This window comes from Rhamphochromis sp. 'chilingali', assembly GCF_963969265.1.
Source record: "Rhamphochromis sp. 'chilingali' genome assembly, chromosome: 1".
In the NCBI taxonomy this organism is placed as follows: Eukaryota; Metazoa; Chordata; class Actinopteri; order Cichliformes; family Cichlidae; genus Rhamphochromis; species Rhamphochromis sp. 'chilingali'.
The window spans coordinates 32587123-32614116 of NC_137929.1; the positions used below are offsets into that span (position 1 = coordinate 32587123).

General features: G+C 45.0%; 1 protein-coding gene across 1 annotated transcript; it reads right to left on the bottom strand.

Annotated features, from left to right (window-relative positions):
* Positions 1-46: 46 nt before the first annotated feature.
* arhgef15b (Rho guanine nucleotide exchange factor 15b) lies at positions 47-20174 on the bottom strand. Its single transcript, XM_080875591.1, has 16 exons — positions 19828-20174; positions 13343-13857; positions 10198-11160; positions 10050-10101; positions 9624-9679; positions 8166-8416; positions 6707-6867; positions 6363-6515; positions 6073-6202; positions 4638-4712; positions 4229-4321; positions 3991-4145; positions 3180-3347; positions 1540-1625; positions 1346-1450; positions 47-1035 (listed from the first exon to the last, which is right to left on the bottom strand). The coding sequence occupies exons 2-16, from the start codon at positions 13752-13754 to the stop codon at positions 866-868; spliced, it is 3030 nt and encodes a 1009-aa protein (XP_080731717.1). The 5' UTR covers positions 13755-13857; positions 19828-20174; the 3' UTR covers positions 47-865.
* Between the last annotated feature and the right edge of the window lie 6820 nt (positions 20175-26994).

Genomic DNA, 26994 nt, shown 5'->3' on the forward strand with positions numbered 1-26994 from the left:
GAACTTTATAATGTTCAGTAAACGTTACCGAGAAACAAAGAGCCAGTTAAAAAGACAAAAGGTTTTATTAAAATATGTCCTGAAGGAGAATCACCCTGTTGTAATTTACAACATACTATACAGACCAGACCCCATTTCCTGATGCCCTGCAGGGGGAGCTACAGCACCACTCCACAGTGGTGGACAAGCTAACAAGCTAGTCAAAAGCACAACTACTAAAAACATAAAAAACAAAGTTCAAGCACAGTTTGCACATGCTGAAAGCATAAACCCCGTACTTCACAATTGTGTACTTCTGTTTTCAATTAAAAGGCACTTCCTGATTTTATGTCTGTTTTCTAGTGAAATTTTAAAACGTTAACATCTTTCAGCTGAGATGCATTTGGGGGTTTTTGTGGGGTTTTTTTTTAAGACTCCTTCTGTTCTCTAATCCGGCAAACCAAGTGTCACATAGCACTAAAAAACAGGGCATTGTTTGTGTATTGACAACTAAATCTTTCCAGCCAACACCCAGCTCCTGTCTGAGCGTACGAGCGTTTGAACAATGCCACGAATGACTGGCATGTGAGTTTGGCACAGCAGTCTGTGAAGAGGTGTTGGCGTGGGGCTGCACGGAAAACAGGAAGAGGTGGATCCTTGCAGTTAGGGAGATATGTAAGCTAATCCTCTGCTGTCACATACTTTCTGTTTCTTCTGCTGAAGTAGCACATGCTGCAGCAGCTCGAGTGTGTGTCCGCCGTCTCGTCGTGGTCGCCCTTCTGCTTTTACCTTTCGTTTCCTGTTTGCTAGAAACTGGCAGCTCACGTGGCACAGTCCCTGAGTAACTGTCTTTCTCAAAAGTTTACAGTAAATGACGTGGACACATCTACTGAAGCGTGCGGGTCTTGCTGTTTGCAACCAAAGTCGCTGCTTGCATGACTCTGTAGCGCTCCCGGAGGTTCCTCCTCCTCACGTGTTCGTTTGTGATTTCGATGACATTTGCTACGGGGAACCAGCCCTTCTGACCGTCCGATAGGCGGGTTCCTTCGTACAAGCCTATTCGGGGGGGAGGGAGAAAAAAAAAAAAAGAGAGGGGAGGAGAGTGGGGAGAGGACAAACAAGGGAAGGGGGAGATATTGGCGGTTTCTGCGTCGTTCATGCAAGAAAGTCAAAGCAAATAAACTGCTAAAGCGAGGGTTGGAGGATGGAGGCATATAAACAAGCAGAGTCCAGGGAGGTGATACAAAGTCATGTTAGTACATGTAACTTTTTCTGTGTAACAAATGTTAATAATAATAATTAGTTTCGGTTTCAGCTGCCACAGCTTGTTTTCTAAAGATAAACGTTTCCCACCCGATGCTCTTACCCTCGTTGGTTTTGCGGATGACGTTGATGATCTCAGTGGGCTCCAGGCTGAGCTCGTCGGCTTGCTGGGCGATGTACTGCTCCACGCACTGCACCTGAGGACAGTCTGCCATCCACAGACACATATAAAATTGTAAACTTTCATAACTCGCATAACACTCGGTGTGTGTGAATTTTGTATGCGCTTGTCCTCACCCCAGTCCTCGTAAATCACTTCCTTATCATCTCTCTCTTGGTTGGCCGTGTTGGGGAAAGCTGCCATCCACCTGTCCATGTCCGACCTGTTGATGGAGACGGCCACAGTTTAGTCTCATACCAGTGACGTGTAATTCCTGATGTAACAGTAGGAAGAGTTTTCACCTCCTTCGAGGTGTGAGGAGAAGAGGAGGTCAACAGAAAACCATAGCAACCCGTTTCTGAGGCTCAACATGTCCCACAGTCTTCTGAATCTAAAAATCCTCACATTGCATTTTGGCACATCTCTGAAGAATGTTCCCAGCATTATATTTAGGTTCATTTAAGTTTAGCAAATCACTTTTATAATGGTTTGGTCAAGAGATCTTGAGTTTAACCTTGATACGTCGCCAAAACTACCAGTTACACAAACAGGCGTGTGTTTGGACTGTGGGAGGAAGCTGGAAATACCAGAGAGAACTCAGACAGACACAAGGCGAACACGCAGGACGCCAGGGACCTTTTTACTGTGCTGTACAGCGCTAACCACTGTACTGGGTGCTCTCCAACTCTCACCCTATGACGGCTCAGACAGGCTTCAGCCTAACTGCAACCCCGAGTTGGATAAGCAGAAGTGGATACACGAATGGATCGACATTAGATGTTTTTGGCCTAAGTACTAAATTTGAAGGATTTATTCCCTGGAGTCACACATTATACTATTAGCATAGTGACCGATATTTGCATTTTACTGTGATGGTGTTAGAGGAAAACTATGTCACCTAACTCACCAACAACACATCCTCAAAATGTTTAACAGAGAAAATGTTTTGCATAGAGCATTATGGATTCTCTGGCCTCAATCACATCCTGGACATGTTTTTGATTGCTCTGGATCACCTAACACTGGGGATATTTTATAACCTGCAAAAACATCCTAACAATGTTTCCGTCAGATCATGTTGTCATCAAGTCAAAGTCAAAAAGACCATATTTATCCTCAAGGGGCAATTAAGACACATGATACCTTGCCAACCATGCATATAATAAACAAACATCACAATGAAAATTGTTTGAAATGACAAACATCCTTTTTTTCCATGTTTAACTTCCCTGTAAGCCGGTTGTAGCAAGTCTGTCAACATCCAGGACGTCAGCTTGTATGCTCTCCAAACTGGCTCCCAGGCATGAATCAGGGGGGGCAGGACTTTGCACATGTGTTTGTTGTATTTGGTTCATAATTTCACTTAATTTTTAATGTAGTGTGAATGTTTTTCTTTGTGCTCGTTAAGCTTTTACTTTGAAAGTCAGAACAGCTGTTCATCCAGGGCAACATTTTCAAGGAGTGGCCAGGCAGGAGTGTAATCTAGTTACACTTTTAGGCCAGAACTGTTTCTTGGTGGATCTAATTTCTCATTTCCATCTCACATAACCTTTGAGTAACTCGCAGTTCATCTACAATTTTTCCTTTTAGGAAATTAAATGTTTCTTTTACATGAGTCAAATTACCCGATTCATGCTGCTTCTATGTAAACAGCATGAACTACTTGAATTGGACTTTGACTTCATGTCTAGTTTTTCCCTTATTTTCATTCAAGATACTGCAGATGTTAGAGTCAAGTACATGCTGTTCACACACACACACACGCGCGACCACTCACTGAGAGGAAGCTTTGATGAGCCGCTCAAACAGGCGTCCCTGGTGGTTTTCCAGCAGCGTGAGATTGAAGCAGTGTTCGAAGGGGCTCCCACTGGTCCCGCTTTCCTCTATTGGCTGCACTTGCACCAGAGAGCGATGGGCATGGTCGAGCACCACAAAACGCTCCGTGCTGTTTGAGACAATGTAGACAAAAGCTAATTACAAGAAAAATATGAGAAGGAAAACGGGTCTAGCAGGAAGCAGGTATATCGCATGCTGTGTATACTCTTAACGTCTAGCACCTTTGGCACCACCTTCCCTTAAATTTTAGGGAGTTGGAGTTATTTAAACGAGTGATGACACGCATTTAACTCTTTCCCCATAAAGACGACATTCGGCGACCTCCCCTGTAATGAGCTCACTATATATCATTAAAGATGTAATAGTTTGGCAAGTATTAGAATAGTTTCTGGGCTTTTCCAAGGGTAGCTGCATAGGCAGAGACCACCCTCACAGTGTTTAATGATTAACCAAAATGTATAATTCTGAATTAGTGCATAAAGCTGAGGCTAGTAAATATCTCCAGTTTACAGATAGGCTTTGATATCCACTGACATCAAGCAAATTTATGTAGCTGTTGTCACAGAAGCAGAAAGATGCATTTATTAAGCTGTAAAGGGACTGTGAATGCATGATGTGTACAACATCTGAAAAATTCAGTGCACGCTTTCAATTCTAATCAGAATCTAGCAGAACGAATCAATGATGCATCAAAGATGGGTCAACAAATTAAGAGCATTTTATGTTGTGTCAGTTTTGTTTTTGAACCTAACCCCTTTTTGGCAGCGATGACGAGCAGGTCGTTGAACAGGAAGAAGTAGACGGGAGTGAACTTTGCCCTCATGTTGAAGAGAGTCGCTCCTTTGGACATTTCCTGGAGCTCTCCCTTTTTCTCCAGATATCGAGTCTGGGAGATGATGGGGATGGCCTGAAGAGGACAGGTGGCATTTACGACTCTTCAAAATAAAAGAGATCACATAAGCTGAATACAAACATCAACACTGCCGTTACCTTGAGCTTGTCAAACTCCAGTGTCTTAGAGATATGAATCAGCTCCTCCATCTGTTTCATCTTTCCCACCTCTGTGTTACACACATCAATGATCTGAAACAAAATGATGAAATCACTTAGCAGATCCCTTTTATTTTCACACTTAAAAAAACCTCCTCTCAACCATCCTTGTATAAAACCGTGTGTCTCACTGGGAGTATCAAGTTTATTCTTCTGGCTCTTTTAATAAACCTAATCTCAGCCTGCCACCGCCCTCAATGGCACCTGTGACTCACTGAGTTGATTCAGTAGGAAATCCTTCATTCAGACAATAGCTGACATCTAATTTCCAGAAGCATACGGCGCACTTTAGACTCAAATATGCCGCATTTGCAGGCAGAAGGGTGGTTGAGGAGTGAGGCGTGTTTACCTTGGACACAGAGGCCAAAGCCTTTGAGGCTGTCTGCTCCTCTTTCGTCCCCTCTTTTGTTCTCTTCAGGATGTTCTGAAACAACAAACAACAACTTTCTATTTCTGCAAACAGACAAACAACATTACCAGGAGACATTTTTCCACCAAAACACAAGCAAGGTTGTGAAACTGGGGCGAGGCGAGTCTGTGTGTTTGCTTATAGGTTAAAGGATCAGCGAAGGCTAGAGTGTGTAAGATTACGCTGGAATGAGGGCATTCCACACATCCGAACACCGTGATGAACTCATGCTATTGCCTTTCACTGACCCTCAGGAGAGAAGGGTCAGCTATGCACAATGTACTGTGGCGTTTTGTTTGGCACTTAAGTAAAGCACGTAAAGCTTACAAAGGCTGTCACTCATCTGTGAGTTGCTGAGCTTTTTCCTCTCAGGAGAGAAGCAGAAGCAAATAACCAATTTGTCACTCTGTGGCCTAAACATGCACTCACATGCCACCTAGTTAGTAAGGGCTTCACTAGTACCAGGTTTGACTCCAGTTTGCCTTCAGACCTGGCTTAGTTACTTGTGACATAGATTCAACAAGGTGCTGGAAACATTCCTCAGAGATTTTGGTCCATGTTGACATGACAGTGTCACATAGTTGCTGCAGATTTGTCTGCTGCACATCCATGATGTTAATCTCTAGGTTCACCATGTCCTAACGGTGCTCTACTGGTTGACATCTGGTGACTGTGAATCCTGAAATATTTATACAACTGTGTTTATGTTGTTTTGAATGTTGCAGCAGAAATTGAGATTTATCAAGCCTGGAACATTTCTCTCATCTTCTGTTGTTTAATATTGAGCCCAGACAAATTGTAGCCTTAGTTTCCTGTTATCAGGTGACAGGAGCGGCACCTGGTGCAGTCTTCTGCTGCTGGAGCCCATCTGCTTGTGTGTTCAGACATGCTCTTCTGCATACCTTGGTTGTATTGAGATGTTATCTCAGTTATTATTTTGTGGGGAAAAAATCCCAGAAAATCAGCAGTTTCTGAAATACTCAGACCAGGCTTGTCTGGCACCAAGAAACATGCCACGTTCAAAGTCGCTCTAATCATCTTTCTTCCCTACTTTGGTGTTCTGTTTGAACCGAGTTGTCTCCCTGTGATTGGCTGATTAGATATTTGAAGTTAAGCCCGGAAAGATGATTCTGATCATGTGGACATTTCTATAGAAACCTATAGAAACCTTTCATCACTCATCAAAGTGAATTGATCATTAATATGTATGTGTCATGAGCACTGATCAATGGCCCTGAATACTGTTGACAGAGAGTTGGGGATTGGCTGCAATTACAGAACTTATGTTAACTAACAGTGGAACAGGTGTACCTAATAAAGTGACCAGTGACATATGCTAAGGCATAGAGAGTGAAAACTGGGTGATGCTGCACACCTCAATGAGCATTTTGATGCGTGTTATTCGCTGGAACGGCAGTAGCAAGAAAGACATGAAGGGCAGCCGCTGGCACTGAGGCGACTCTTGGAGACGAGTGATTACTGCACTGAACTGCAGGTTGCTCTTCCTGTAAATACACCACAAAAGTAAAGATAAGGTAAGACTTTGTCTCCAGTTGAGACAGTTGGTACCCTGCCAGCCTGCACTACTTACAATCTTTTCTCATAGTTGCTACGGAAATTCTCAGAGAGTTTGAACCTGATTCAAGTGAAACTCTGGTTGCTTACATGAGCTCAGTGAACATCTTTTCCTGGTAGATCTGGTTGCGTACGTAGTCAATGTAGGCGGGGAAGTTGTGCTGGGCATGGTAGTTGATTATATCACAAATGTCAGAGAACACCACGTCCTGAAATATGCGGTCCTCCAAGTCTTTCAAGAATCTGTTGAGTCAGATAACAAATTTTCAGAACTTGCAGAAAACTGTGCACAAGCCTGTTGAACCATAAAGAACAAGCTTTACATTCCTGTCCCAGTTTCATCTTCAACAAGTGACCTTGCAGCACTTCACATCATAAATCACTTTGGAGTTTCTGTTTTTTCCTTATCTCCCTTCACCCTTTTTTTCCCTCACCTCTCGCTGACTTCACGGATCCTCAGGATGTTGGAGAAGAGGGTCTTCCTGTCTCTGATGATCATCGTCTCTTCCAGCTCCCGGCTCTCCATGAAATGTTCAGTCAGAACATGAAGAGATCGCAAGTAAGAGGCCTCTGATGTCAGGACCTCAAACATACTCTGTCAGGAAGAAGGTGAACAAAGCTGCACATTAAAGGAAACCAAGATGACACAAAAAGCAGGATAACTGCAGTTTTCATGTTTATAGAGGAAATATTTATGATTTATATATGATTTTTTTTAAATAAGAAGAGTTACACAGGTTGTGAAGGGCTCTTGGGAGCTATTTATAAACAACTAAAATCCAAGATCATCATTTCAAACAATTGTATGGATGTGTCAGCAAACGTCTGGAAGAATACACAAACTGTCACCCTCAGATCAGAAGAAACTGATAAGCAAGAACCACCCAGGAACCACCAAGGCTCAAGCCTGTGAGGAACTGGAAACTGCTGAACACCAGCATCCTGTCCACAGTGAAGCCAGTTTCACCATGAACTGAGAGGGTGTCGACCAAAAAATATGTTTCCGCTCCAAAATGAAATTTACAAATACATGGATAATACACGGAGACCAAGACTGAACTATTTGGCCACGATGACAAGAGGAATGTTTGGAGTAGCAAAGATGAGGAGTTTAAACCTGAGAACACTGCATCAGCTGTTGAGCATGGTAAGCATGGTGGTGGTAGCATCAAGCTCTGCGGCTGCTCTGCTGCCAGTGGTACCAGTATATTGCATAAAGTGGCTCGAATAATGGAAAAAGGGCTACCTCCAAATTCTTCAACTTCACCTCAAATCAACAGCTAGATACTTGAAACTTGGGCACAGCTGGGTGCTTTAAGAGGATGATCCCAAACACACATCAGACTGATTTTGGGATGGATAAAGCAAACAAGCATTACGCCTCTGGCATGGCCATTCTTCATGCCCCGACCTCATGTAGACTATGCTTAAAAGACGGATTTATGACACAAAGCAAGCAATTTAAATGGAGCAATTCTGCCCAGAGAAGTAATCAAATATACAGCCAGAATGATGCCAGATGCTTGATGATGGCGATCAAAAATGTCGAGTCAATGTGCAGCTTGTCATTTCACTAAATATTAGTGAGGGGTGTATTTAAGCCTGTATCAGTACTTCAAAGGTTATTTACCTTTACAAATTCTGTTACTGGCACTACAGCTTTATAACTAACTGTAAAAGCTTTTCTGAACGTCATACCGGGTGAATCAATATGATGTAATAGCAATGAGTTAGACAGTGTGGCTAAATGGATTCTAATTCATGTAAAAGCATTATATTATTAGTTGGAAAACTTGATCCTGCATCTCAGATTTCTCCTTTCAGCCTTTATTGATTTGTCTTTATGGAGCCTCTCTGCCATGCATTATCGTCTCCTCTCCTCCACTCCCTCACCTCCTGGTACTTGCACTGGTCAGAGCTGAGATTCTCCAGCACCCCGCTGTCCCGCACATTTGGGAGTTCCTGCCACAGAGTGCTCTGAACCGGTGTGGGCACCGGGCTGCCCCTCGGTCCTCCATTTCCAGGGCGACGACCGAGGTGGTCCATAGCATAGTCCGCACTAGTTTTGCTGATGTTACGGCAAACTGTCTGGCGCCGGATCTCTTTTGTAATGACAGAAGCCCGGTACGTCTGGTAGAGAGGTTCTGAAACAGGGAAAAGAGTCAAACATTTTCCTGATTACTACATATATTCATAAACATCAATCACTCTGCTTCCCAGTGGACCTGCATAATCAGTTATCAGTAAACCAAGAACTACTCGTTTAACTTTTTGGTTACGTTTTAGGCTTTCCTTTTCTTTTAACTTATAGTACATGATCTACTGTCTCAGGTACTTTGGAATTAGGACAACATGCAATACATCTTAATGGAGTCGATGAAAATACAGATGAATATCATCAGATTCAATCACACTGACGATAATGTGCAAAGAAACTGATTAAATGGAGACAAACATTATGGCTCATAGTAAAATTCACCAAATGCGTTTCCTATTTAAGATACTAGTAATGACATAAACCTGTATCCAGTGCAAACGCTTGTCTAACTGGAACTACATATCAAAATCTGGTTTTTGTAGGGACAGAAGCATGTCTAATGAATGTCTAACAGGATTTCAGCTGCTCAACAGTTCATCAGGACTGTTTTTTAGTGGGTGAAAGGTTTTGCAGGCACATCCTGTTAGCACCTGTACTCATGTTTTACCAGCATTGGAGTTTCAGTATGTGGAGAATGTGACAAGGTGACAAGAAAGAGTTTCCTTAATCTGACGTCATGCAGGTGGCATTTGTTTGTTGCTCCAAAACCTGCATGTGCTGTTGAGCGTTAGCGGCGCCTTCACAAATGTGACCCAGGCAGTGAATTCCGACTGTACACAAAGACAGCCAGGCAATGACACGATCAGAACAACTGGACTTTCCAATATTTCCAATGTTTTTTTTAATCTTAGCTTCACTGTCTGCAAATATCCTACGAAACTACGTCCAAAATTTTTTTGTTTATTTAACAGTTTCTGATGCAAAAAGTAAAACTAAACAGCACAGTGTTGCCCCAAATCATCATCCAGCAATCCTCTCAGGTATGATGGCAAAATCCCTGCTCAGCGCAGCCACACATGCCTGTAGGTGTGACCTGACCAATCAGCAAGTGAAATTTGCCCCTTTATTGATGCTGGCAATTTTTCCATCTTTAGCCTGTGGCGATAAGGACGCGTGGACTGTGAGCGGATTATTGTAAATGTAAAGGCATGTTTATTAGAAGTTGAATCATTTATGGACTTGTTTTGGAAACAGGGTTACAGTTGATAGATCTGGGCTTGTTGTGGCTTGTTTGTTTTGAGTGTCAGCCTTACCATCCTGCAGACGAGTGTCGAAAATAAACCCAATCTTCCTCCTGATAGAATTCCTCCTGTCAGGGGACATGACATTGGAGAAAAGGGTTAACAACTTACAAATGCCCCCTTATTAATCTGTCAATACTCTCAATAATATAAAGGCTGGTTTAAAGGGTAATCCAGGTGAAAATCTTTATTTTTCTTATATGAAGACATTGTGTTAGCTCTTCTCTAAATGCGCTCTACCCTGTTTATCCATTTGTAGCTTGAGCCCTCCTACTGTATTTTTTTAGCAGGTTTTACTCAAACAGGAGGGAAAAGCACCTTTGTTTAGGAGCATCTTTGGAAATATACTGCATATATTTGTGTCATTTTATCTGAGGAAAATATAAAATATTTCCACACATATCCTTTTAAAATGGAAAGGTAAAGATGCTGACTCACTTTTCTTCGCTTGTGTCCTCCTTCTCTTCCTCTTTCCCTCCATTCTCCTCCCCTAGTAAAAGAAGACATGGCTGCTTTTAGTTAAACAGATATTACCTGTATGCATCATTCACAGCTCATGTCAGGCACACAGAATCCTCGTTCAGACCTTTTTTCAGTGTGAGGGACTGCGCTGAGGCAGTGCTGAGCCTCCTGGGATCTGCCTTTGGTGGTGGTGGTGGGAGTCTCTGAGGTTGGAGGGAAATGTGTGGAGGTGGAGTGTGGGCTCGCTGAGGGCTCAGTCCAGTGGTGGCGGAGCCACTGGGGGAGGAGGGTCGCAACAAGTGACCCTCCTCCGGTGTGGGCATGGGAAGAGGAATGCCGCCCCTGGGTATTGTTTGGCTACGACTGTCCTGGTTCAAAGGGATCCTCGGGGGGATAGCAGGCGGAACTTCGTCCGGGGTCACTATGGTTTCTCCCTCTTTCTGAAACTCGGACGTGGGATCTGACAGACTGTTGGTCAGTTTGGACCGACGGCCTAGTTTGCACACTTTGATTAGAGGAATATCCAGCTCCTTACACTCGACTGCGTTGTTTTTAGGAGTGGGGTAAATCAATGGAAGCGTGGCCTCGTAAATATTCTCTTCTTCATTTTGGGTGCTTCCGTGCTGAATTTGCGGTGACTGCATACGTTTTGGGGGAACGGGGGGAGACCCGGAGCGAGTGATAGCAAGCGAGGCAAGAATGAAGTGAGGACCCGGGTCCGAACGCCTCCTCTGGTTGTCCGCAATCAAAACACTCAACGACTCGTGGAACTTTGCTTTTTGTTTTTTCAACGCCTCATCCTCCTCAATCGCAAAAGTGTCCTCTGTGTCCTCTGCCTCACTGTCCCCTTCATCCACAAACTCTACTTCCTCATCTTCCCAGTCTTCCTCATCCTCCTCTCCACCCTCCTCCCCAACATCTTCCACGTTCACGGGGACCCATATTAGTTTCATGCCAGGCCGCTGGAGGTGGCAGATGCAGCTGCAGTTCGGGGCGCAGCACGGGCTGACAGGCGTGTGATGACTGTGCTCCGCCTCCACTTTATCTCCTCCAGTAAGCTCAACCTCAACCTCCTTTCCATCAGGCTCTGCGTAAAACATAAGAAACACATGAATTGTTTTGAAATGTTTTCAAAAGGGGAAGAAAGTAAAATGATAGTGAACTTCTCAAATATTTAGTTTCTTCCTTATTTTGCAATTTAAAAAACAAAACAAAACACACAAAAAAACTGAGCTAATGAGTGGGAATGGCTGCTTTCTGCCCACTTCCTGTGTCCTCAGACAGAAAGGTACACTTTTATTAAGAGCTTTGCTTCCCCTTCCCCCCCATCTTCTCTTCCCATAAATGCTTCACATGCACATGCTGCACCGTTGAGTCAGCACGCGTCTTCAAATATTCATGGAAACATTTGGAGGATCGCATGGGGGAAAATTCAATACCGACAAAAGGAAATGGAGGAGGTGGAGGAAAGAGAGTGGTGAACTGGAAAGATGGTTAAAGGGGTCAGCAAGTAAGCATCTAAAAAAGCTGGGAAATAAAGGACAGTTTTGGTAACTTTCCAGTTAAACCATTAAGAACACTGATGCACTTTGCCATGCTGGTGACATCAGCGATGGTGGTGTTGGACCACCTTTATTTCCTGAGAGTTAAACGAGTGGAATCTCCCCAAAACTATCAGATGCACCGACACAGATACTGATTCAGCTCAAAACACTGCACAACAGCCGTCCACAAAAGAAAAGATTCATTTACTGCACATTTGATTTGTAACTGGTTATTGGCCACTAGCACATAATCGAGGCACCGGTTGCAAGTTATATTAAATTTCACCAATCACCATTTTTTAAATCATTTTTACACTAGCAAATCACTAGCAAGACAATAAATATATAAACAATTTAAAATGAGCTTATTATCCCTAAACATTTCTTTAACATCTACTCTTCTTCAACTTAAACTCATTTTAATTTTTTTTATTACTGTTGAAGTATCTCACAGTAGAAGATCCTCACTATGTGCCTGTGACATTTCTATTTTAACTCTGTTGTTTATTTATTGTATACGGTGATATTTTTAGATTTTGCCCTGGTGCTGCAACAGAATCATTTCGCTTTAGATCCATTTTATTTAATCTTTTAAAATGAATGAAATCCCTGTTTTGGGGTTCTTTTGTTTGTTTGTTTTTACTAATGTTGACAATAAAAGATAAAACTTGTGGTTGTTGGGGTGTGCCGGAATAAATTCTGACCCTCCCCTGCCCTAACAGGAATATTTATTTTTAAACTTGACTGCATGCTTTAGCTATATTCACTCAAAGACTCAGTGAGGTCATGTTTAAATGTTTTCTGTTTGAACAAGGAAGCAAAACAAGGGAAGTGATATTGTATGTTGGAATGGAAAATTCAAATCTCACATCAGTACCAATGCAACTTAATTTCTTTGGGTTTCACCATGATACACCAAAGAAAAGTGTCGCTGCAGCTTAAACAAAGAGATAGAGATGGAAGAGATCCCTCTAGGATCCCTCTGTCTTTTCCAACAGAAAGTAAACACAGCACACCTAACTTTTTGCTTTGCACACACACACACACACACACACACACACACACACACACACACACACACACACACACACACACACACACACACACACACACACACACACACACACACACACACACACACACACACACACACAGGATCAGCTGACTGACTTCTTTTATGGGACAGACCATTCAAACACAACCACACCTCAGAGCTCACTGATTACGCTGCACATTTGACGTTACACATTTAACACTTATATGCCAAGGTCTTTAAATGCACACACACACACACACACACACACACACACACACACACACACACACACACACACACACACACACAATTTTTGCATCAGACAAAATGTCTAATAATTCATGTGTGATCTTATGCTACACTAAGTCTGTGAAACTAGCCTAATTATAAGATAAAACAATTACTGCTGTCATCTGATCTTTGACCAGCTGTTGCAAGAGATTTTTTTTAATTGGAGGTAAAGGTTTAAACACGTTTAGTTTCTAGTAAATCAGGTGACACTTGCTTTTGATGTGAAACTGCATTAAGAATGCATTTCTGCTTCTTTGTAAACACTAACCTTACTTCACTCTGACCATCTTTATATCTGTGACAAAACCTGCAGTTTAACTCCAATCAACGCAAATTAAAATAATAAATTAAACTCAAGATAGAGGTATTTCTCCCATATACTTCTCCCAAAGCTTTACCTGATCGGCCTCCTTCCACGCTGCTTCTGTCCCCCTCCTCTCCTCCATCAAGCTCCTTCTGTTTCTTCGCCAAGCGGCTCCTCTTCTTAGGGAGCGGCGGAGCTGCCTGCTCTGCCTCCTTCTGAAGCTGCAGTCTCACCCGGGGTTTGGGCTTTATCATAGGAGGCCTCTTGGACTGTCTAACTGGCTTGCCTTCTGCAGTACCATTGGTGGCCGGTTCCAACCTTTCAGTGGACTCCTGCTTGCTGAACTGGTTCACAATCCTCTTGACCTTCCCTCCAGAGCGTCTGACATTGCTGTCCCTCTCTCCAAGAGTAGGGGAACTGCATTGTGGTTTTGGAGGAATCTCCGGCCTTGGCTTGGCCTCGGGTTTGAAGGGTGAAGTGGATGTCGGCGGTTCCTGGACGGACATGGTGGCAGGAAGGACGTCGTCTCTTCTGATGTGCTTCACTCACTGCCCTGACCTATCAAAGGCCAGGCTTTTGTGAATGTTAATGTGAGCGTGTCATCATCTCCTGAGGAGTAAAAAGAAATAAATGTTTACAGAGAGGAAATCGATGTTACGTAACTCGGTATGTAAATACCAGCGCTGAGTAGGACTTTGAGTTCTTATGTAGAAACCCCCCCTCTGCAAGGCCACAGAGGAGAATGAACTTTACACTGTAATAAGCTCATTAGTTTCCAACAACTGTATGGTGACGGTAGAGAGTGTTTTAGCTGCTCCTAAAGAAACATCCTGCACTGCACAGTGTTTATTCGCTGTTTTAATGGCTTCAGAACAGGGATACTGGGCATACCTGATGGCAGTAGCAGCTACGCAAGGCCTTTTGTTATAAATAGAAGAGCTTCTGTGCAGAGGAGCAGTGCAGATGCAGAAATACAAAAAGCATTTCTTCTTTTGTGTGCTGTATCTGTGTAACGAGCCCCCAAGGTCATGTGATCAAGTTACACCAGTTCAGTTTGATTAATAGTTAATATTAATGCATCAACAACCACTCGACCGTCTCCCGTGTTGACATGTCAGCTTAAAAGCCTCACACACATCTGTGTTCAGAGAATGAGCACATCCTCGACAGTTGTGTTTTCCTCCCTTCACAAATATCACCATCACTCGTGTATTACTCAACTTTTAAAAAAGTTAATTAGGGATGTTAACTGGAGTACTTTACAGTTGTGAAAACGTTGGTCTCTCACACATACACCCTGACGTCACGCCTGCAGTAAATCTGCAGAGACCTAATCTTTTAATCTAGAGGGAACTCGGGGAAGTTTCCATATTCAAAGCACTCTGGTCATTCAAATGAAGCGAATAAACCAGAGCTTTTTTAAAAAGTGTCTATAAAAAGAAACGTGATGACAGCAATGTGGTAGTCCCTTTCCATTCTGGGTGACCAAATGTCCACGCTGCATATTCCTCTCACCATATGTTTTTTTTTTTTTTTTAATGTGCCTGTTTGTGTGCGCGACAACTGATGCAATAGCAAATCAAAGCAGGCTTAGTCATGCACTGAGTCATGAAGAAAAGAGAACAGAGATCCTGAAAAACATGTTATTTCTGCACTGCTTTGTATATCGTTTTGGTGAATAAATTGAGCGTGTAGCTGCAAGCATTCTGATTTTCTAGACAGTTTTAACTCTGCGATTACACTTTTGATTAGCTGGTTAATCTCTCGAGCATTTAAAATGCTGACAAATCCATGTCTATGTGGTGCTGTAAGCAGGAGCGTCTCTTAAATGACTCATAGATGAGCAAATATGGATTACTTGTTAAGTTTTAACAAGATTTATGGAAGCCAAAAGAGTAACTGATCATAAGTCACCTTAAGCACAGCTGATCACGATTCACTTTTCGCATTAGCAGATTATTAAAGCACCAGTCCACCAAGTTTACAAGTGGAAAGAGACACAACCTTTAGCTGGGGTTACCGAGGAGCAGCTTTCCAGGAGCAGCTTAGGCTTGAAGACTGTACTGCACAGTGAGGGTCTTATCAAAGAGATTCAATTACTATAATTACTATACTAATTATTGGAGTGCTCCTTGTTGTGATGATCTGCAGCCCTGTGCCAAACTGAGCATCAGAATGAGGAAGAAAGGCGATCTAAGTGGCTATGAATGTAGCATGGTTATTGGTGCCAGACTGGCTGGTCTGAATATTTCAGAAACTGCTGATCTACTCTTTCCACACAGACATCTCTAGGGTTTACAGAGAACGTCAGAAAAAACAGAAAATATTCAGCGGCAGTGCTCTGAGTGAAAATGTCTCATTGATGTCAGAGGAGAATGCCCAGGCTGCTTCGACCTGATAGGCAACAACAAGCACTCGTTACACACCAAGGTATGCAGAAGAGCAACTTTGAATGCTCAACACATAAAACCTTGAAGCAGCAGCAGAAAACCACATTGGGTCCTATCAGCTAAGAACAGAAAGCTGAGGCTACGGTTCACACAGGCTCACCAAATTTGGAAAGTAGAAGATTAGAAGTTTGCTGTCTGGTCTCATGACTCTTGATTTCTGGTTTGACATTTGGCTCTCAAAGTCAGAATTTGGTGTAAACTACACGAAAGAATGGATCCATCCTGTCTCATCAACAGTTAAGGATGCTGGTGGGTTAATGGTGTGAAGCTATTTTCTTATCACACTTTGCCTCTTAGTACCAACTGAACATCGTTTAAACACCACAGCCTCCCTGAGGATTGTTGCTGACCATGTCCTTTATAACCACAGTGTGCCGCTGATAGCTGTTTCCAGCAGGATAACACACCTCGGCCTCTCTGAAATCTCAAAAGTCTGAGCAATGTTTCCCCACATTAAAATATTTGTATATTTTATGTGTATATATGTATATTAAGGATTGTACATACATGTAAAACATATTTTACTGTAAAAACTGTTGTTGGAACCATACTGAATTTAACCAGATAAACATAAAGAGAGAGAGAGTATGTATAGTTTGCAAACAGCCATTATAATTCATCGGACAATGAGAATAGGACAAATCAACAATTGACAATGACTAATTAATATTGTGCTGAACACAGTCTGATTCAGTAAACTACATCAGTGTCAACTGTTTACTATCATAGCCAAGTGGCTAGCAAACGTACACAGAAGTTTTCACTATCCCTACTAATTAATGTTATCTTGTTGTATCTCTGTTGAGGTCAGTGCTATCCTCTATGCTGTTGCATGCTGGGGCAGCAGGTTGAGGGTCACAGATGCCAACAGACGAAATTAACTGATCCACAAGGCCAGTAATGTTGTGGGGATGGAGCTGGACTCTGTTAGGGTGGTGTCAGAGAGGTAGATGTTGTCCAAGATAAGGACAATCATGGATCATACCTCCCACCCACTCCATGACGTACTGGCTAGTCACAGGAGCACGTTCGGTGAGAGACTGAGATTACCAAAAAGCACCACTGACCGACACAGGAAATCATTCCTGCCCGTTGCCATCTCCCTGTACAACTCCTCCATCTAACACACTGTGAACACTGCTGTAGTGGCAATTCCTTTGTTTGACAAACCAAACATCCCACAATTAAACGTCCACAAGCCACAGCTGCACTGAGATAATATTTTGTATGCAGGCAAAAGAAGTCCACGGTCCAAACTTGAAGGTTGCGTTTTTATGGTTCATTCATCCAGTTTGGCAAACAATAACAAGATCCATTTTTTGTTCCTTCCTGCTGCTTCTCCTGCTCTGGTAAAAAACCATAGGCCCACCCCAGTGCATGCTGGTCCTATACCAGTCTCTTTATTTATAGAAACAAAATGGTCCTACAGCTCTTACTAATTTAACAAGGTAAACACCAAACAAACAAAACATTGAAACAAATATTAACCTACAAATAAACGTGTAAATAAACCCCAAAATATAAGTGAACTAACAACAAACTTTAATTTCAAAATAATAAAAATAAAGAACAAATAGCTCCAACAACTGCAATAGTTAGACCCTTTTTACACACGCTCTTTTCCACTCTGTAATATTCATGTCAATTTTCTTGATATTTATTTATAACCACCTCTGTTAATTCTTGATATTTATAACTGAGTGATCTGTATATATTAGTGCTATTTCTTAAATGTGTAAAATCTGTAACATAATGTATTGTTTGGAGTTTAGTCTGTTACTGTTACTATTTTTAAAATTTCTTCTTGGAGGAACTGTAACCCACATAATTTCCTTAGGGATTAATAAAGTATTCTGATTCTGATTGTTTCAGGATGACCTGCCATTATCCAATCACACATCTCCTTACCTGCATCTTCTTTTCTCTTTTTTCTAAACTGAGCACCTGATGGCTTTGAACTTTTCTTGTCCATCTTCCATTGGTTTTAATTTTATACTCCAGTATGAACACCCATCCCTCAACCCGAGGATCACCACAACATAACCTAATAGACCTACACCTTACACACCCTCCCCTTTCGACGGGTTGTGTGTGAGACTTTAAATCATCAAACTGTAAATTATACATTTTAAATTGTTATTGATCCCTTTACCCCTATGCCTAAAGTGTATATTTATTTTCTTACTCTTCTTATAGTTATTGTTTGTTAACTTGCACTGCTGTAACTGGAGCCTCGTCGCCTCGTCTCTCTATATACTGGACTGTATGTAGCGCAGATGACAATAAAGTTTACTTTGGGGAGGGCGCCCTCCCCGCAAATGGGCAGCAGAAAACCGCTCGGTGCCTATGCCATCTCCAAAATGCGCTGGCTGATGTCGGGGCAGCTCGAGTACGAGCAACTTCTTTTGGAGATGCCTGTGGTACTGCCCCCACCACGCAACAGCCCATGTCGCCCCGATCAAAAACCGCTATTGACGACAGTTTTATAAAAGATTGAAGGCTTGGTGTAAGAAATACATATGCTGTTCTGTCTCAGGGAAACCACATTTTAAAGATATTTGTCATCTTTATTATACTTACACATGCAAACAGACAAGTCACTGTGACCATAATAGCTCCTTGACTCAGAATCTGACTAAAGTCAACCGCACACAAACACCAGTAGACAGTTGTTACTGAAAGAGTGCACCAGCTAGTCAGACAGGTTTGGAGGGCATGTAAATGATGCACAGCTTTAAACAAGGAGACAGAAAAGCAAGAGTCTCACATTTCAACAAAGTAAATCAAACAGCGCTACACCACAATCACCCCCCTAACCCCATCCTTGTCTTATGTTTCTGTGTCGCGTTATGTGTTTTTTGTTTTTTTGAGTTTTTAAGTACTTTACAGTTCTTAGAAATATGTTGAGGTATAATTCAGAATTAGAAGCATTAACCCATCAGGAGCTGTAGCAGTGTGTGTGTGTGTGTGCGTGTGGGTGTAGAAGCAGGTCTTTCCACATCTCACTCCAGTTATCATCACCGTCCACAGGAGTAACTTATAAACCTTTAACAGGAGGGTGTGTTTGCTCACAAAGAACTTGTGTAGACGTTAAAATAAAACACTAATGCACTTGCAGATAAAACAACACACTTTAAGGTCACGTTCCAGACATTGCTTTCTTTCAAGCAGTGGCCAACAGATTTCATCTCTTTTGTGTACATTTCTGTTGACCTGTTTAGCTCAATAGCTGCATGCTCCAGTCTGCTGGACCATACAGATGCTCAGGCTGGGTCAGTGGGCCACTCATTAATTTCACTCAGTGTATTTATCCTGTAAATCCAATACATATCAGATATAGTGTCATCCCTTAAATCAATCCAGCTTGAGAACAATACTTAAGTGCCTTTAGAGAGGACGTCCATTAGCACAGTGTTTTGTGTGTGTGTGTGTGTGTGTGTGTGTGTGTGTGTGTGTGTGTGTGTGTGTGTGTGTGTGTGTGTGTGTGTGTCCACATTATGCCATTAAGCCTAATGGATTGAGTGTGTATATAAATTGGGTATGGGGGCTTTAAGAGAGTCTCTCTACCTCAGCAGCATCAATACTTGTGATGTGGATGGAAGCTCCACGTTGGCCAGGAAGAGGAGACAGGAAAAGGTGTGCCAGAAAGGAAAACATACACACACAAACAGCGCGGTGGGCTCTCATGGAGATCGAAAGAAACAGAGTTGGTTGATATGAGGAGAGAGCATACTACCATGAGGTTATGAATAGGCTATATAAAAATGCCCACATTAAGACCCGCCAGATGTGGATGATCCTACAAAGAAGCATGATTTTACTGTGAAAAACAATCTTCTTATGTAGTGAATACAAAACAATCACTGTTTATAGACTAGAGCACTTAATGGACTTATGAGTCCATAACAGTCTCTGAAATATAATCTGAAAAGATAGCATAAAACCACAGAAAACTCTGCGCTAATACAGTCTTTAAAATAACCACTGTTAAGTTTAACACTGTCACTGTATCCCAACATATTCCACAGAAGGAACAGGTGCTCGCGGAATCCAGCAAAGTGCACCTGTTAAAATGCCAAATATAGACAAAATCTCCATATAAAATATAATTACACAGACAGAAACTCACCAGTGTTGTTGAAGACGGGTCTGAATGTTTATCCTCAGTCATTCGGCTTTAGTGCTCGAAGTCCAACATACTCTGCTTATGTTTTGTAAGAAAATCGAAAGCTTCGGGATTAAAAACCTGTCCACAGCTCACCTACATCAATGAACTTTAAACTGTGCTCGCGCACGAGAAGAAATAAATCGGTAGTTAGACAGGCTGTTAGCAACAAATATCCAATAAAAACAAAACCAGTTCAGTTCATTGTTGACAGGCTTGCTGCCTGAGCACCCATCACCCCTCTCTTGTTGTCTCGCCTTTGTTACCAGCAGAATATGAGAGGTAAAGAAGGAGTGCAGCTGCCCCCGAGAGCTATTGCTGCCAAGCTAACAGCAGATAACTGCAGCTTCCGGTACTGTTTTTCAAAATAAAACTACGGCTTAAAAACGTAAGGTGGAGGATGACTACAAAATCAGCAACTGTGCGAATTAATATAGTGTGTATATGATGTATATATTGGGTATATACAGTCTTGGTTCAAAAAAATAAATATTTTAGTTTGAAATTGTAACATTGCCAGCACAACTGTTGAAGCGGTTTAGCCTTTACTAATGGAAATATGACTGAAAATATAATTGGATACTACATCACACAACATGCCCTTAACCTTAGCTAAAACTCTGTGTTTCGTGTTTGGACTTGGATTGGGATTAGTTGTTATCGGACTCTTACTGTGAAAATATTTAGTGGACGTTTATTGAAACTTTGCGCATATTTGGTCTTCCAAAACAAATAAGGCAAATGTTTTACTTCTGATTTATTTGCGCGTGATAGTGTTGGTGTAAAACCAGCGCAGGTGTCAAGAAAGCAGGTGCACCTGAACTTTTTTTTGTCTCCTACCCCCACCTAGTGTCTGTTTTGTGAACTGCAATGAACCGTCCATTATTGGGTCCGAGCGATCAGTCCAGCCGCACTACACAACACGTAAAGTGGGCTTTACATGTCACGTTGAGGTTAGGATAATGTGAGGTGAGTGGTTTGTTTTGGGGTGGGAGTGGAGGACATAATTGGTGGCATAATGTCCCTTATTAATAATTTGAATTCGCCATTAATATTTATTGAACTATTAGCCTATGACATCACTTTGAGACAGTCTCTTCGCAAATAATATACTGTAACGATGGTTAAGTGTTATTGTACAGTGACATGTTGGTGATCTCTGCACACTGTTGTTGTTCCTTTAAGATTCATGTTTGGTTGTGGTGTACAGGAAGGGGTGGGTGGGACCTTGTTGTTCTGTGTGTGTGCCAGGCGGAAGAGAGGTGGAGTTCGAGAGCACTTCCCCCTGAGTTAACAACCCGCTGGCTTATGTGCCAAATAAACGGACAAACTGAGACCCCAACCGTCTGGTTCTTGTGAACGTTACATTGGTGTCAGAAGTGAAGAAAGAAAAAAGAACCCCAGAACGCCCGACACCCTGTTGCTGGCGACGCTTGCTGTTACGAGACGAGGATGTTGCCGGGCAAGATTAAGAAGGAGACGGAGGAGAGGGAGGTTCGTCCGCGCTCGCCCGCCCATGGAGTGAGGGAAACGGCGCTGCGGCTGTCTGCCGAGGCTGGATTTTCTCCAGGTTTGACTAGGCTCGGGAACTGTTCGCACAGCGGCCGCGATTCCGGCGGGATGGAGTCGACCTCGCTTGGCGCGCCGTCACGTGATGTAAACAAACATGGCGGCGCCCAGCAAGCTGCAGCGAATATAAAAACGCCTAAGTTCAGCGGCAAGACGCCATGGGAAGTGTTTATCGCACAGTTCGAGCTGTTAGCTGTCGCAGCTGGCTGGTCTGAGGAACATAAAGCTCTCCAACTGGCTTTGTGTCTGTGTGAGGATGCAGCTGCATGCCTGCTGCTGCTGACCGAGGAGCAGAGGGGAGATTATAATGCTCTGGTCGGAGCACTTCAGAGGCGCTTCGGGCAGTATAACCAACCAGTGCTGCTGAGGTCGGAGTTCCACAACAGACGCAGATTGCCAGGCGAGCCCCTCCGCATTTTGGCCCATGAAATCGAGTGCCTTTGCCGGAGGGCGTATGACAGCATGCCACCATCAGTGCAAGCGGAGTTAGCTTGGGACCAGTTCCTGCAGGCCCTGAGCCCTAAAGAGCTCCGTATGCAAACTCAGCTTGCTCGGCCAGCCACACTCAGTGCAGCCCTGGAGCTAGCGTTGGAGAGGGAGATGCTTGCAGGATCCTCTGGGGGCGCTGATGACGCACACGTGGTGAGGGCTGTGTCAGCACCTGTGGAACAGATGGAGATGCCAGCGGGCTTGTGCAGTTTGGTGCAGGCGGCTTCGCTGCAGTCGCCTTCCCCTCGGGCTGGCCCACACCGCCGACCACAGAGCTGCTGGGGATGTGGACAACCCGGACACCTCATCAGGCAGTGCCCCAAGCTTGCAGCGGTTCAGGGAAACGCCCACGGGCCCGTGTAGGCGGGAGTACACGGGCCTGGGAGAACGACATCCCCACACCACCGCCACCTCCACCCGGTGCGGCCATCGCTGTGGGCTGGACCCAGGTTGGCGGCTTTTGCCATGTTCCAGTGACGATCGCGGGGGTGTCCTGTACGGCCCTGCTGGACACGGGGTCCAATGCAACGCTGGTCCGACCCGATATTGTCCCAACCGGAGCTGCTGTGCAACCGACTAATGTGCAACTTAAGACTGTGACCGGTGATCTGGCCCCAATGAGAGGGAGGGGAGTGTTCCAGTTCAAGGTGGGGGACCTCGGTGTGTCTTATGCTGCCTGGGTGGCTGACGTGCAGGACGCCTGCATCCTTGGGCTGGATTTTTTACGAGCCATTGGCGGTGTACTGGACTTAGGCAAAGGCTTCCTCGTAACCCCTGATGGGAAGAAGGTGCCGCTTATTCCTCCCCCGGTCTGCACAGCATCTGCCGCGGCGTCCACCTCCACCGCAGAGACCGCTGCAGACCCGCCAGCAGAACAGCGAGCGGAGGAGGAGGAGGAGAGGCTCTTAGCAGTGAGGAGTATCTGGTCAAAGAACTGTGAGGGGCTGACTCCACAGCAGCAAGAGAGTCTATAGCAGGTACTAAAAGAGTTTAGTGACATTTTTGCCCTGAAAGAAAGTGATGTTGGCTTGACACACTTGGTAGAGCACGTCATTGAGACCGGGGATGCCCAGCCTATTAAAGTGCGCCCCCGCCGCCTGCCCCTGGCTCATCAGGAGGCTGCAGAAAGGGAGCTGTGTGAAATGATGAAGGCGGGCATCATAGAGCCATCTGATAGCCCGTGGGCCTCCGCGGTGGTGATGGTGCCTAAGAAAAAAAGTCCTAGGATGCGTTTCTGTGTGGACTACAGACCACTCAACAAAGTGACGAAGAAGGACTCTTACCCCCTTCCCAGGATTGATGAGTCTCTCGACTTAGTAGCCGGGTCCTCCTGGTTCTCCACCCTGGACCTGCGGAGTGGCTACTGGCAGGTGCCACTGTCCCCGGAATCCAGACCGAAGACAGCCTTCTGCACTAACAGGGGACTATGGCAGTTCAAAGTCCTGAGCTTTGGTCTTTGCAATGCTCCTGCGACCTTCGAGAGGCTTATGGACAGTGTGCTGGCTGGCGTGCCACGGCAACGGTGTCTGGTTTACCTGGATGATCTTCTAGTGCACGGGAGCTCCTTTGATGCTGCCCTGGATGCCCTGAGACAAGTGTTGGAGAGGGTGGCAGCTGCAGGCCTGAAGCTGCACCCCGACAAGTGCCACTTCATGAGGAGGGAGGTGGAGTTTCTGGGCCACAAGCTGGGTCGTGAGGGCATCAGCACGTTGGAGGAAAAAATTCACACCATTACCGAGTGGCCCACACCAGCAGACCAGAAACAGCTCAAAAGCTTCCTAGGACTGGCGTCTTATTACAGGAGGTTTGTGAAGGGCTTTTCCTCCATAGCCGCACCACTCTTCCACCTGCTGCAGAAGGACCGTGACTTCATCTGGACCCGGGACTGTCAGCAGGCGTTCGACACCCTCCGCAGATCGCTGACAGAGTCTCCAGTCCTTGCCCCCCCTGACCCCGCCCTGCCTTTTGTCCTGGACACTGACGCAAGTAATGTGGGGCTGGGAGCGGTGTTGTCGCAGGTTGGGCCGGAAGGGGAGAAGGTGGTGGCGTACTTCAGCCGGGTCCTGAACAGGAGTGAGCGGCGCTACTGTGTCACACGACGAGAGCTGTTGGCTGTGGTGGCGGGGGTGAGACACTTTAAGTACTACCTGTGCGGCACAGCATTTGTTATCAGAACTGATCATGCTGCCCTTCAGTGGCTGATGTCTTTCAGGGAGCCAGAGGGACAGGTGGCTCGCTGGCTGGAGGAGCTCCAAGCCTTCAATTTCACTGTGGAGCACAGAGCAGTGTTACATTTCGGGTGTTACAGGCCGGGGTGTAACAGCAGGGACGCACCATTCTAACGCAGACGCCCTCTCTCGTCGCCCATGTGCTGCAGCTGGCTGCCGTTACTGTGAGAAGCGAGAGGAAATAGAGCGGGAACTCACGACAATAGACGGAGCAGCACAGCTCGCCTGCAGGGCTCTTCTGATGGTGGATGCAGCGGAGTGGAGGGCACGGCAGGAACAAGACACGGACCTGCTGCCGGTCCTGCAGTGGCTGGAGAAGGGGGAGCAACCCCTTTGGGATGAGGTCACTGGGTTTTCCATCTGTACCAGGGGGCTATGGGCCAAGTTTGCAGCTCTCAGGCTGAAGGAGGGGGTGTTGGAGCGTGCCTGGAAGGATCCTGCCACGGGGGAGGAGAGGTGGCAGGTTGTGGTGCCAAGGTCGCTGAGGTCAGCTGTGCTGGAAGCCTGCCATGGGAGCACTGGCTCCGGCCACTTTGGGGTCTCCAAGACTCTCCGCCGCCTCCGCCAGGGCTATTACTGGGGTCAACAGCGGAGGGACGTGGAGGACTTTTGCCGCAGCTGTGATGCATGTTCCTCACACAAAGGGCCACAGGACCAGTCCCGGGCTCAGCTTCAGCAGCAACCAGCAGGAGCCCCAATGGAGCGAGTAGCTGTGGACGTCATGGGCCCATTTCCTCGCACAGACAGAGGAAACCGCTATGTTCTTGTGGCCATGGACTATTTTACCAAGTGGCCGGAAGCATACGCCATCCCAGATCAGGAGGCTGAGACGGTCGCTGATGTATTAGTGGAGGGGATGTTCAGCCGCTTTGGAACAGCAGAGACCCTCCACAGTGACCAGGGGCGTAACTTTGAGTCCAAGGTATTTGCTGCCATGTGTGAACGCCTTGGGACTAAGAAAACCCACACCACCCCACTTCACCCCCAAAGCGATGGGCTGGTGGAAAGGTTTAACAGGACGCTGGCCCAGCAGCTAGCCATCCTTACCTCAGAACACCAACGGGACTGGGATTACCATCTTCCCCTTACCCTCATGGCCTACAGGTCGGCAGTACAGGACTCCACCCAATGTACGCCTGCCCTGCTCATGTTAGGGAGAGAGCTGAGAACTCCTGCAGAGTTGGCTTTTGGGAAGCCCCCGGACGCGCCAGAGGCACCACCGGGCCGGGACTACGCAAGGAAGCTGCAGGACCGGCTGGATTCTGCACATTCCTACGCCCGAGAGCAGCTGGCGAAGGCAGGCCTGCGCCAAAAGAGGAATTACGACATCACCACTAAGGGGAGGCACTTCCATGCTGGGGAGCTGGTGTGGGTCTACAGCCCAAAGAGGAAGAAGGGACGGTGTCCTAAACTGGATAGCAGCTGGGTGGGGCCTTGCAGCGTCCTAGAGCGAGTAGGGGAGGTTGTTTACAGGGTGCAGTTGCCTCCTAGGGGGAGGATAGTAGCGCTGCACAGAGACCGGATGGCCCCCTACAGAGGGCAGTCCCTCCCCTCCTTTCCAGAGGGACGTGTACAGAGCGTCCATGACCCTGCTCAGAGGGACCCCCGACCGGGGCTGCGTTCCCCTCCCTCGGACTCTCCACCCCAAAGCCCCGAAGCTCCGCGTCCACCTCAGGGGCTCAGGAGGTCAAGGAGGGAACGTAGGCTACCACCCCGCCTCAGAGACTGTGTCGTTCCCTCGGGGACGAGGAACTTATTGCTGGGGGGGCAGTGTAACGATGGTTAAGTGTTATTGTACAGTGACATGTTGGTGATCTCTGCACACTGTTGTTGTTCCTTTAAGATTCATGTTTGGTTGTGGTGTACAGGAAGGGGTGGGTGGGACCTTGTTGTTCTGTGTGTGTGCCAGGCGGAAGAGAGGTGGAGTTCGAGAGCACTTCCCCCTGAGTTAACAACCCGCTGGCTTATGTGCCAAATAAACGGACAAACTGAGACCCCAACCGTCTGGTTCTTGTGAACGTTACAATACTTTTCGGAACACCGGAGTTGACTTGTAGTCCGATTTGTTGTTGTTTGTGTTTCGTTTGTTTTTTCTCTAATCCACGGAGGCTCAAAATTGTCTTGCGTAGTCTTTTAACTTAACAAGACCGAGTCCTGATCTCGTTAGTGATCATGATTGGCTGCAATCGATAGTTTTCCGTCGTCATGAACTGAGAGGGGGCAAACAAAGAAAGAAGCCCCTACTCCAAAATCAACACTATTAAACTCAAATGAGATTTACAGTTGCGCACACTGACAACCAAATGCCTTCTGGTGAAAAGTTTTGTGGTCAGGTGAGTAAAAGATTAAGCTACTTGTTCACGATGACAAGAGGTATGTTCATTCAAACACAACAGCACTGTAGCAGCTGTCGAGCACGGTGGTGGTGGTAAAATAGTTCTCTGGAGCTGTTTTGCTGCCAGTGCTACTGATACATTGGATAAAGTGGCTGGAATATTGAAGAAGGACTACCTCCAATTTTTTTTTTTACTTCACCTCAAATCAACAGATGCGTAAAACCTGACCATAAAAGATAATATTAATAATAAAAATATTAATTTATATTATATTAGAAGCTTATTGACGGCTACCAAAAGCATCTTGTTGAAGTGCAAGTTACTAAGGGACATTTAACCAAATATTTGTAGGGACATATGTATATTGAGCCCATATGTATAGTTTTGATTCTGTGTGGATGAGAGAAAATCTAAAAGAAATTCAAACTTGTGCACCCAATTTTTGATTTTTAAAGTCAATAAAGATTTATCCTGTACAATCGTTCCACCCTGGAAAAAAGCCAAAAATC